The sequence below is a fragment of the Erpetoichthys calabaricus genome, chromosome 11, assembly GCF_900747795.2.
Source record: "Erpetoichthys calabaricus chromosome 11, fErpCal1.3, whole genome shotgun sequence".
Classification (NCBI taxonomy): domain Eukaryota; kingdom Metazoa; phylum Chordata; class Cladistia; order Polypteriformes; family Polypteridae; genus Erpetoichthys; species Erpetoichthys calabaricus.
In genome coordinates this window covers 21548154-21560658 of record NC_041404.2, presented here as the reverse complement: position 1 = coordinate 21560658, position 12505 = coordinate 21548154, and the positions used below count along the sequence as shown (strand labels likewise).

Sequence of the window (12505 nt, the reverse complement as noted above, 5' to 3'; positions counted from 1 at the left end):
TGGACTAACTGGTTTAAGAAATTGGATGGTAAGTACTTTAAGGGTGCTCAAGAGACTAAATTGATAACAAGAGAGAGGAAATTGTTAAGAAACCTAATAAAATAATAAATACACAAATGGTTAACAACAAAAACCTAATAAATCTAACATAACAACAGTTAAGGTACCTAGTGACCCCATGGGGTGGCTGATTCACTTACCCATGGAAAACTCTATCATATGCTAATTTACTGCAAATACAGCTGACTCGTGTTCACCAACTATGCCGCAACTGCAAGTCTTAATGGAAAGGTGTTTTATCATTATCATACACTGATAATTTCTGTATTATCTATATTTATTATTTATTTATTATATTACTTATTTATTGACTATATTTATGCATCTACATTGCATAATACCATACATTGCATTAATGTTCATATTGCTTACTATACGTCAATATTGCTGCTACTTCTTTGTCTTGTCTTTGCACAATGTCTTGTGTTGTTTGTGTTTTAATTTTAAATTTAAATTTTAATTCTATTTTTAATTTAATTTTAATTTTTTATTTGCACTTCATGTTGTTACACTGTGGACCCTGAGCTTCGCAATTTCATCTATCTGTATACTTGTATATGGTTGAGATGACAGAAAAGTTCACTTTGACTTTGACTAAAGCTGGGGCCAAGTACACTTCAATCATGCAACTATTCCTGAGTTAGTAACATGAGGAATAGTCACAATACTAATAAATTCACTACCATTCATTTCTGGGTTGTCACCACTTCATCTTTCAAATTGGATAAAGTTTTTGTGGCACACTCATATCTAATAAGACAATCGCCATTACAAAACACAATCTTTTCTCAGATGACCATTTTAAAAATGTGGCAGAAGAGCAAAAGGCCCTGAAATACAAAAGCGTACAATTGCTTTACCAAACAGATTTTTACAGCAAGCACCAGGTGTTTGCAAAACTGTATATGCTACTCCATGTCACAACTTCTCTGCATCTGCTAATTACTGGCAATTTGAGCTATTAGATAAACGTGTAATGTGTGAAAATATATCTGAAGTTGTTCTCACTAACTGTAAATTGGGAGAGTCAGTGATGATCCACACATGAATGTGCAGACACTTGCTGAACGGATACTCAGCCATCCATCTTCTAAGTCAACGTGTATATTTTTGGGCAATCAGATATTACCCTAACAGAAAGGCAGGAGCGAAGCCTGGACAAGAACTCAGTCTACTGTAAGGCACACACACTTATTCATACATACTGGCTGGCTTAGAGTGAAAGTTATGTCTTTGGAATGTGAAAGAAAACCAAAATAAACAGAGACACACAGAGATAAGAATAGGCAAACACCACAAAGACTGAACTGATGAGCATGGATCGCTAAGGCTGTGAACAGCAGTGTGCCACTCTCCTAGCATGCAGTATATAATATAGGTATTATCACTCACAATCTGCAAAATATTTGCTGTAAAACCATTTTACTTTAAATCTTTCCATCCTCTATAACCTATGTTAGGTGGTTACCTTGTCTATGCCTCATTGGCTACCATTGTTTTATTTTTTTTTACACACATAGTAATAAAAATCTGAAAATGTTAACAAATAGAGAAGGCTATAAAGACTTTGATAATTTTCCATCCATCCATCCATTTTCCAACCCGCTGAATCCGAACACAGGGTCACGGGGGTCTGCTGGAGCCAATCCCAGCCAACACAGGGCACAAGGCAGGAACCAATCCTGGGCAGGGTGCCAACCCACCGCAGGACACACACAAACACACCCACACACCAAGCACACACTAGGGCCAATTTAGAAACGCCAATCCACCTAACCTGCATGTCTTTGGACTGTGGGAGGAAACCGGAGTGCCTGGAGGAAACCCACGCAGACACGGGGAGAACATGCAAACTCCACGCAGAGAGGACTCCTAACTGCGAGGCAGCAGCGCTACCACTGCGCCACCGTGCCGCATTTTCTTATTTCGTTTTAGCAAAGCTGTATTCTGTATGACCTTTATGGCTTGCCTTGATAGCCTTTAGCCTTGGCTCACTCAGTCCGCCACAGTTACTAATTAATTACATAAAGAATAAAAAATGTAAAGCAGGCACAGAATGGTGAAACAAAAGATGCAAAACCTCCAGTACCGAGCTACTGTCAGACTATTACACAAGCTTGTCACAAATAATTACCATACAGAACTAAGCCAATTAACATTTAAAATAAGCACGGACAGAGATGGCAGTGGTGAAATGCAAAATATCTTCAGGGTCTCCACATATGCATCAGCAAATGCAGTACAGACCTAGATTTTCCTGTTTCTGCTATGAAAGGAGCAGGAAGTTATAAGTGACCAGCATTACCTACCAACAATTCTATACCATGTAGAGTATTTCTGGCTGAATTTAGAATAAGAAGTCATGTCATTTTCTAACCCACTTAATCCAGAGCAGGGGTGCAGTGGGCTGAATCCAAATGGGGCGCAAGGCAAGAACAAACCCTGGATAGGGTGCCAGTCCATCACAGGATGAACACACACATGCGTGCGCGCACACACACACACACACACACACACACACACACACACGGGTAAACTTATCACTGCTAATTCACCTAACCCGCATGCCTTTGGAGTGTAAGCAGAAACCCACACAGACATGGGGAGAACATGCAAACTTCACACAAGGAGGACCTGGGTTCTATACCCTGGTCTCCTTACTGCAAGGCAACAGTGTAACCCCTGTGCCACCCTAGAATAAGACGTAATCACTTTAACTTACTAATATATTAGGGTTATATCAAATAGCAGAAATATGTTTATATAATTAAGTACTTAAAATGACAAGCCTATAAGCACTTCACATAATGTTTTTTTTTTATATTATACTGGGTTTGCCTTCAGGTGCCCCAACACTTCACACTTGTTTGTGCTTTTTCTTACATATGCAATATTTTTATTAGTCAAAATAATCCTTGTAATAATAAACTCTCCAGATGGGCTTAAAACATTCGTTCACAAATAATGCTATCATCGTTGAATCTACACGTCTGATTTTTACATTGTGCATCTGTCACTGGATAGCTGATGAAAACTGTGATCTGCAAAATAACCTCACGTTGTGCCTCTCCTCATGACAGCACAGATAACATCAGAATTGTGCTTCATCTATAGGCTTTTTTTACCCATTAAAAAGGGTTGTGTTAGAAGCTTCAAGATACAGGAAGACTGCTGGCATATTGGCTCTATTAATAGAAACAAGATGGCCTAGAGGCCGTTTGCTGCTAAAATGTTTTTCAGACATTCACATTAACACTTTAGAATATCAGCTGCATTACTTATGCAATTTGTGTATAATAAAATCTGCATAAAATAGAAAAGAAAAAAGCTTTTGAGCTAGAATGGGAGAAATGTACGAGTGGTCCTCTCCTTATGGATCCCTAATACTTGTGCAGGACACAACGCAAACACTGTTTTAGCATATGATCGATATGAGCTATTATGACATCGGGGTAAGCGTCTGATTTTTGAGCCTGTGCATATCAGTGGAGCTGATTTCTTGAGCGTTAAGCCTCAAGGAGGGTGCACTGGTACACTGTGATGGGTCACTGACACTTCCCTTTCTGCATGCTCATCTCTCTCTTGTCAGTATAGTTTTCACCTGCATAAGTCACAGTGCTGTCTGTGTTATTTGCACATTTGCTTTCTTCATTGGACGATCCGTCTCTTTCTCTCTTTGTTCTTCTTCGTGCACTTTGTCATTGTAGCTGTGATCAGGTGTAGCTGTCGGTTGGCTTGAAGCAAATAACTGTGTGAGTGGAATCAAAGTTGAAGTAAAGAGGGCTCTTTCTTGCTGTTTTTTACGCTTCGACAAGCCTGACATGCGCTTACTCATTTTCTAGCTGGATAGCAAGTGGGGGAATAAATGTCTTATGGTGACATGAAGTGTTCATGCAGTCAACATGTGCCCTTTTTAAACTTCAAACTGTATTCTGCAATATACATATTTTGTATATGAGGCTACATATTAGGATGTTAAATAGAATTATGTTTTGTCACATTTGTGGACCTCCTATTAGTTGGGGCATAGGACAAAAACCCCCTTGCACTCCTGCTCTCAATCCAGTTTAGGGTTGCAGTGGCGTCAGCTCTTGTTCCACTTGGAACAGGGAAGTAACCAACCTTGGACAGGGAAAGTGTCCTTTTTAGAACCCATTACAAAAACACAACATACTCTTACAAAAGGGCAAATCTGGAACTACCAATGACGCTAAAATGCAGGGTGGAAAAAATGAGAATGCCCAGAGAAAAGCCCACACAGATACGCAGAGAATGTTCAAACTCTATACAGAGAAATGGTAACTTTGGGATTCATACAAGGACGCTGCTTTTGGGATGCATTGTGCTGCCAACGAGCAAACATATTGGTTAGTTAACATCAACAAAAATAATATAGTATTCCTGCTAGTAAACCCATGGTCTTCTCTTTGACCATTAAACCACCATGGGTATCAGTATAACCCAGGGGTAGGCAATGTCGGTCCTGGTGAGCTGCAGTGGCTACAGGTTTTCATTCCAACCCAATTGCTTAATTAGAAACCAATCATTGCCAATCTCAGACCTTATTTAATTTTATGGCTTGTTAGTCTGTGCAATGTAAGGCTCTTTTATCGTAGATTTTTTTCTTTTCCAAGGATATCATCCAAATGATATGAAGCCTAAAACAGATCATTTTCAGTCTGTCACATTTTTCTATTAAGTGTTTTATTAAATCAAACAGTGCATGATGAACACACACAGATGTAATTGGAAAAAAGCTAGCTGGAGAACTGCTGGCTGCTTTGTCTTTTACATCTTATTGCTAATAAGGAGCAATTAAAACACTCAATGCAGCAGTTTAAGATTGAAATAAGCAATTAAGGTTGGAGAACCTTAACAAGCGAGACCACTAAAATGAAGAATCAAAATGTCACTTAAGCAATATGTGCTTCATCAGCAATAATTGAGTTCTCGTTAAGGAACTGGGTTGGAACAAAAACCTGCACATACTGCGGCTCACCAGGACCGACGTTGCCTACCCCTGGTATAACCCAAAACATTGTAAATATACTTTATTTCCACCAGCCAGACGCCTGATGTTTACTGCAGCACAGGCACACTTACAGTGGAAGAGACAGAAACCAGCGCCATCTTAATGTATGGGCACAACGAGCATTGGCTGGGGGCCCCAGGAGCATAGGGGCCTATGATGTTTCTGATGCCTATGTATGTTTCTGTTTTGCAGTAAAAACAGGGGCCCAAGCGCACTACTTTGCCCGGGGAGCCAATGATGCTGTTAAGATGGCCCTGACAGAAACCATAAAATTTCCAATGTCCACAGCACCTATACTCTTACATTTACTTATTTGGCTAAAGCCTTACTTCCAGGTGACTCACAATATTTAAGATACACATACAAAAGAATCATGCAATGTTTTAATTAACCACTGTACCTTTATCAAAAATGTTGTTATTAAAGAAATCCTCAATTATTAATTATGTTATTCAAAGCAAAATTATTGTATTTTGTTGTGGTCAGCCATTTCATGGTAAATATTGCACAGGTTTCTTTATTGCTATAGGGTGTGATAAGAAAGCCTGCAGATACAGAGAGAACATTCAAAATCCACATACACAGTGACCAGGCCAGGATTCAAACCCAATCACATGGAGTCGAGATGTAGTAGTGCTGACTACTGTGCTTCTAAGTTAACACCTAATATATCTGCACATTTTATTAAAACAGCATAAATAAAAGAATATTTCATAATTCAGCATGAAACATATATTTGAGAAAACATTGGTTATTTTTACCTAATAAGCAACATTGAGAATAATTTATAGAAAAAAAGTCTACATTTTGTAGTTGTTTATCTAAACTCTAACTAGTTTTGCACCCTTGTCAAACAGACCGTCCTTAATAGTCACTTTAAAAAAAAGAAAGAATACAAAGCAACCTAAAAGAATAAGCATAGACTCGACTCACACACTGACGGACACCTGCTTTTTCAGTGGGACATTTTCTACTGGGCAGGAAAGGCCGTGATGTGCCATAGCAGGTGGAGAACACGAGGAAGAGAAGTCCAGAGACTGGGTTTTTCCAAAAGAGGCTCTAGAAACCTGTAAAGGGTAAGAGAATATCAGCATGAGTAAAAATCTAACAAAATATCAGAAATAGATATATGCATACTGCTCGAGCCATCTGTGTTAATAGCAAATAATACATCTATCATTTCATCCATCATTTGACACTCTTAATTGAGTTCAATGTCTGACAATAAAACATAACATTCTCCAAGCAGTGTTTCAACTTCTCTGTAATATAAGGGGTACAAACTAGTTTTACAAATTAAAAAGACCTGGGCTCCTGAAAGTTGATTTAGTTGACTGATACTACTGCTATACCAATTAATACTGTGGCTTTGGGCAAATTGCCTAAATTGCCCATGTTCTTAATTTAACATACTGTTATGAAATGTGGTCCTGTACACAGAAAACCATTTTGGATTGTGCTCATTAGGAAGGGTACAACATCATGCAACCACTGATTCAAATCCGAACTTGTCAGACTTGACAATGATAAGTGCCTTGAAAGCTGGATGGGTGGATAATTCATTTCAACAAAAAAAGTTTTATGAAAGTTCAACAAATGAGATGCTGCAACTTCTGACTTTATTTTTCTCAAAATGGAAGTAAATTTCATCATTTTTCTCCTTTTCCAATTCTCATTCATGATGTTAAAACAGTAGTCTTTTATTAGGATTGTGAATACTGAACCATATGCCAAAACAACTGTATGCATATGTAAATAAATAAATAACCATTCAAAATGGGATAAGATGACAGATAAATGGTTGATACATTGCCTACTGAATAATTTCAAGCACTGAATCTTCTTCTCTTTCAGATAAACCCATTTAGTTAACCTTCTCAATTATTTGAGGTATATGCTTACTACCTCACATGGTGTTACAAAGGAGGACTCTGTAATGTCTATTGTCCATGTGAGGATACGGCTGGACAGATGGACGACAGAGTGCACAAATGTACTGTACTCATTTATCTAGAACTGGGGTTTTCAGTCTCCAGTCCCATAGTGCTACTGTGGCTGCAGGTTTTCATTCTAACTCTTTCTTTAGGTAGTGAATAGTTTTAACTTCTTTCGCCTTCATTTTAACTGCCATGTTTTTTAAGATCCATTCCTTTGAGTTGCTGAATTTTTTCCTTAAAAACAGCCAAATGGAAATGAAAGGTGATGTGAGCCAACCGATGAATAGTTAAGTCGGGGCCTGAAACCCCAACCAATTTCACTCCAACCAGTTTCTTATGTACAGGCCAATTCTTGTTCTCAGCTAAACCCATTATGTAATTCCATGGCTTGTTGCTGCTCTCATTCTGCCACAGCAGACATTTTTCACAAAACTGTTTTGTTTCATTTTTCTAAGAGCATCGATAAGATGTTTTGTGGACCTGTGCAGATCAACATCACTGAGACCTTCACCTTCCTTTATTTTCAGATATTGTGTGATGGACACAGGTTAACTGCTCATGTTTTGGCTCGTTTCGCATATCCTTATTTAAGGAAAAAAATACTTAAGGGGATAAATCTTTAAGAGCAAGTCAAGCAAAATTAAGGCAAAGGAATTAATAAGCAGTACAACCTAATCACTAATTAAGAAAATGGTTAGAATGAAAACCTGCATCCTGCAGTAGCACTCCAGGAGCAGAGCTGGAGACCATGATCTAGAAGGATCCCCTAATAAATCAGGCAGCAATTGGCATGTGTTGACCTCCCCATGTTTCTGATTTTAGCACTTTCTTTTTGGAAGCTAAACCTTGTCATTCTGACATTTTACGAACACTGATTTTAAGATGCAAGGCACTGGATACTTGTTTAGATATTTGGATAAGGACTGAAGGATAAAGTGCATCCAGAGGGAAACAGTAAAGGTAAATATCAAGCAGGTGACTAGACAACATTTTGATATGCACCCCACTACCAGAGTTATCTATTAATCAAAGAAGACACAATGCATTCTCGAGGGGGCAGTTACTTAACTTGAATCCAAACGGGACCCTACTGGCTTGTCTATAATTTTATATTAAGGAGGAGATACTAATTCCTGCATTTTTAAGGGTCTTCTTTCTTTCTTTCTTTCTTTCTTTCTTTCTTTCTTTCTTTCTTTCTTTCTTTCTTTCTTTCTTTTTTTCTTTCTTTTTTTCTCTTTCTTTCGCCAGTCTAGTTCAAGCATATTAATGGGGAAAACATCTTTAAATGGGTTTGCTTATCTTGTGCGTTGACAGCTCCTTAACATACTCTCAGATAGCCTCATTGCTGCAGAAAGGCACAGCAGGCCAGCTGTGGTTTACCTTTGCTTTTATGTCATGTACTCTGAATGTGCCACTGTTACATGAGAACATCTACACTTGAAAATGCAAGTTCTTGGAGATTACCAAAGCTACCAAGAAGTGCCATGAGACACACAACATCTGTGATTAGTAAGCTATTCACAGAAAAAAGCATATTCTATGTGGGTATCAGAGAATTTGAGGGAAGGAGCACAGGGAAATATCTGGTTTTGAATAACTAATCAAAGCCAATAAAAACCATAATGTATGTTGATTTGTTATTTTTTATGCTTAAATGATGCACTGGGCAGCTGTCTGGTTAGTTAAAACCACTGTGATCCAACAAACTGAATGAAATAACTACAGACATGAGCAGAGCAGGGAGGTTACAGTGGTTCAGGCCCCTGCTCTTTGTCCTTTTTGGCCCAAGTGTCAATGTGGAAAACGACTTCATTTAGTGTTACAATAGTTACTCTTTTATTTGCTTTATTCTCTTTTAAGATGTCTTATACTGGGAAGATAAATTATATGGTTAATGGGGGGAATTTGGTAATCAAACTTAATCAGCAATTATGAATAGTCAACTTTGCCATTATTATAAATATTATATTAAAACACTTATTCACGATGCTCCTCCGCATCGAGAGGAGTCAGATGAGGTGGCTCGGGCATCTGATCAGGATGCCTCCTGGACGCCTCCCTGGTGAGGTGTTCCGGGCACGTCCAACCGGGAGGAGGCCCCAGGGAAGACCCAAGACACATTGGAGGGACTATGTCTCTCGACTGGCCTGGGAACGCCTTGGGATTCTCCCGGAAGAGCTAGAAGAAGTGGCCGGGGAGAGGGAAGTCTGGGCATCTCTGCTCAAGCTGCTGCCCCCGCGACCCGACCTCGGATAAGCGGGAGACAATGGATGGATGGATATTAAAACACACATGGGCACTGATCTGTATCTCAGAGTCTTTAATGTGACAAATCCAGCACCCACAAACTGACACTTCTTCTTTTGAGCCACTACCCACCAAAAGGTTTCTGCATATTTCTGAAAGCCACTATATAAAACAATATACAAGCAGAACAAAAAAATATTCAGTAGCTAAATATCACCATTCTGCTGTAGAAAACAAACAAATTTGTTAATTCCGTTGTGTCGGAAAATGGATGGTTATTTTTCAGGCACTTGCTTCACATAAAAGCTAAACCACCTACTTTTCAATTTACTAAAGAGAGCTGTGTTGTGTGGATTTAGACAGGATCTAAGCAGTGTTAGAAATAGAGGACTGCTGAAAAGCGTTTACTCCCATTATGCACCTACACAGAGGACATAAATAGAAATGATCCGATAAGTGAGGTACACATTTGAAAAGGAGACTTACAGTACAACTGATTTCAACATGCTGTATAGCAAAAAAACAAGACAAAAATCAATTACACAATCTGTTTTGTTGGTTTTAAATGGGAGTAACCTACCTTTTATTTTCAATACATCCTGAAGGAAGAGGACAAAACAAAATATTTAAAACATTGCAAATTAAAGCAAGTTTAAGAGACATAAACCAGGGATCATATATTGAGGCAGGGCATACAAGTGAAGGGGCTTACAATGTTCATTACCTAACTATCACTGTCCAGGTGGGCTGAATTAGGAATGAAGCTGAGGGAGCAAGAATACAGGATTGAAACCAAAAAGCCCAAAAGTGACTAGAGTGGTGCTAGTTGGAATGATGGGACAGTGAGCAGATTGGATTTTACAGATGGAGACATGTAGAATGATGTGTTGAGAAATGAGGCAGCTGTAAGGCCTATTCTACTGTAAAGCGGATGAAAGAGGAAAGTTCAAGAGGAATGTGAGACTCCACTGACCATACGGATTAAATTGCTCCAGATAGCCTACCTTTTCTCTGTTGCATTTCAGAATGTCTTTTCATTGACTTTTGTAATTTTACTGTAGGTACTGTGAAAGACCTGACCAGAAGGTCTAATGTAACAGAGTGAATGAGAGATAAGACAATGTGCATTCACTACATGAATGGAGCTGATGATAAATACCAAACACAGGGGAAGGAGCTGCTCAAGTGTTGCTTAACACACAAGTTTGGGGTAGAGGTGACCAGTGAGGCTCCTATGCAGGAACTGAAAATAGAAGTTCACAACAAACATGTGTTACTGAATGGAACAGTTGGCAGTGGGGCAAAGTTCTTGAAAGATGAGGATCAACTACTGGAAACAAGCTGGATGGGCATATTGACAGAAGAGACAAGTGGAGATGATGAAATTGAACTGAAAATGGAAACACTCAAGAGAGGACTGGAATGATAAGAATGGAATTCACTATTTAAACAGAGACTGATCATGACAAGTTCACAATAGAATTAACTATGGTGCATTCAAAATGACAAAAAAGGGCAGCTGCTCAGTGTAGAAGCAGAGTTTGGGAAGAGACATATCTAGATAGTTAGAAGGACAGGTTAAGAACAGATTTGACCAGAGATGCTCAAGGAACAGCACAGCGGAAAAAAGTTCAGAGTTAAGTTGAGATATAATATCAATAGGAATGATAATGATGTTAGAAAGTCTATAAAAGAGTGATTTTACTTAGTGGAATGGAGCTGGTAGAGCATTTGTGTGACAAGTAATTCAGACATTATTGCTTCATGCAACTAGGAGAAAAGATAGAGTGAATGCATTTGGTGGAGTTAGGTGGGGCGGAGGTTGGGGGGAGTTCAGGACACAGTCAACTACTGGAATGATGCTTGAGAAAATGTTAGTTATATGAGAGTTATAACCAGAAAGGTTCCTGGAATGTAGCCCAAATTAAATGGTTTCTGTTATTAGTCCCATCAAGCATAGTTTTTGTTTGCTATTCTGCATCAATTAAACGGGACATTTCAAACAGCCTTGTGCAATTCTTTCCACGCGGTCACAGGAGGAAATTCACAATTAGAAAACAGTAGGTGGCACATGTTCAGGGTTGTTACCTGTAGGAGTGAAACAGGATGGACTCCTGAAAACTGAAATGGAATAGACTTCAGTGAGCAGTTTTAGAGAAAAGACTGGCCTGGCTATAAGACGTTATATGAAACAGACAGTCCATTAAGCTCAAGTTGAGACATTGCTACTTCTTGATTTTCTCCTTATTAAGTACTTGGCCATGTGCGACGTACAGTATACCCCTTCATTGGAAATACAAGATTCACATAAACTCTGTCACGACACAGTAGGTGAGAACACTACAAAAACGGAAGTGCCAAACTGTGCAAGTATGGACTTTATTTGGACCTTAGTATGTGCCTAACCGCTCTGAGTTGTCACGGATATTATTTGGATTGCTCAGTTAGCTATCTGTGGGAAGCAAAACCCAAATAACTCCATTATCATTAGAAGCTGGATGACTAGTCCCTTAACACACAGTGTGTGTAGTATCACTTCATAATGTGCTGCCAAATGAGTGAACAAAAATTATCATCATTTAACGCATACAGAACTGCACTTTATTACTGCAAATTTGTATAATTTTTTTAACATGAAGTAAATAGTGTGGGAAGTGGAGTGACTGGTGAAGTTGACTCAAAGCTCAAGAGTCCATGGTTTATTCTGCTCTAGGGGGTTACGCAACTGAATATCTTATTATATTTCAATCTATCCACTTCCTGAACATAGGTCATGGGATTAACAGGCATAGGGTAGGAGTGCAGATAACCTTAGATTGGACAAGCCCTGGTTTTATACAATAATGAGCTTTCTTTAATGGAAAAAAATAGTTTTAATCCAAATGACACTACTGTTCATGCCAGCTACTGATTCATACTGACTTGTATAAACAATATTTTGAAGTTTTAACCCCTAAACTCTCAGTGTCCTCTAATTACATGGCATGACATTGACATATAAATGTTACAAATGCTGGTCCTTTTTAGGGCACACTAATATCCAGCAACTTTAACGTGACCTATCCAAGACACAGCATGTCTTTGTCTTTGAAAGGAATTTGGGGACTCAGCAGAAAACCACACAGATAGACAAACCTGAAAACTCTGTCCAAAGGGCACACCAGGTTTGAAATAAATGGGAAACCCATGTGCTGCTTTTTCTTTTATCAAAATGGGCCTTTGATATATA

General features: G+C 38.7%; 1 protein-coding gene across 1 annotated transcript in view; it reads right to left on the bottom strand.

Annotated features, from left to right (window-relative positions):
* sh3rf2 (SH3 domain containing ring finger 2) overlaps window positions 1-12505 on the bottom strand; it is a 145554-nt gene that overhangs the window by 24508 nt on the left and 108541 nt on the right. The window contains exon 5 of the mRNA XM_028812783.2: window positions 6026-6159. Coding sequence (XP_028668616.2) covers window positions 6026-6159 — 134 coding nt within the window. The remainder of the gene's footprint in view (window positions 1-6025; window positions 6160-12505) is intronic.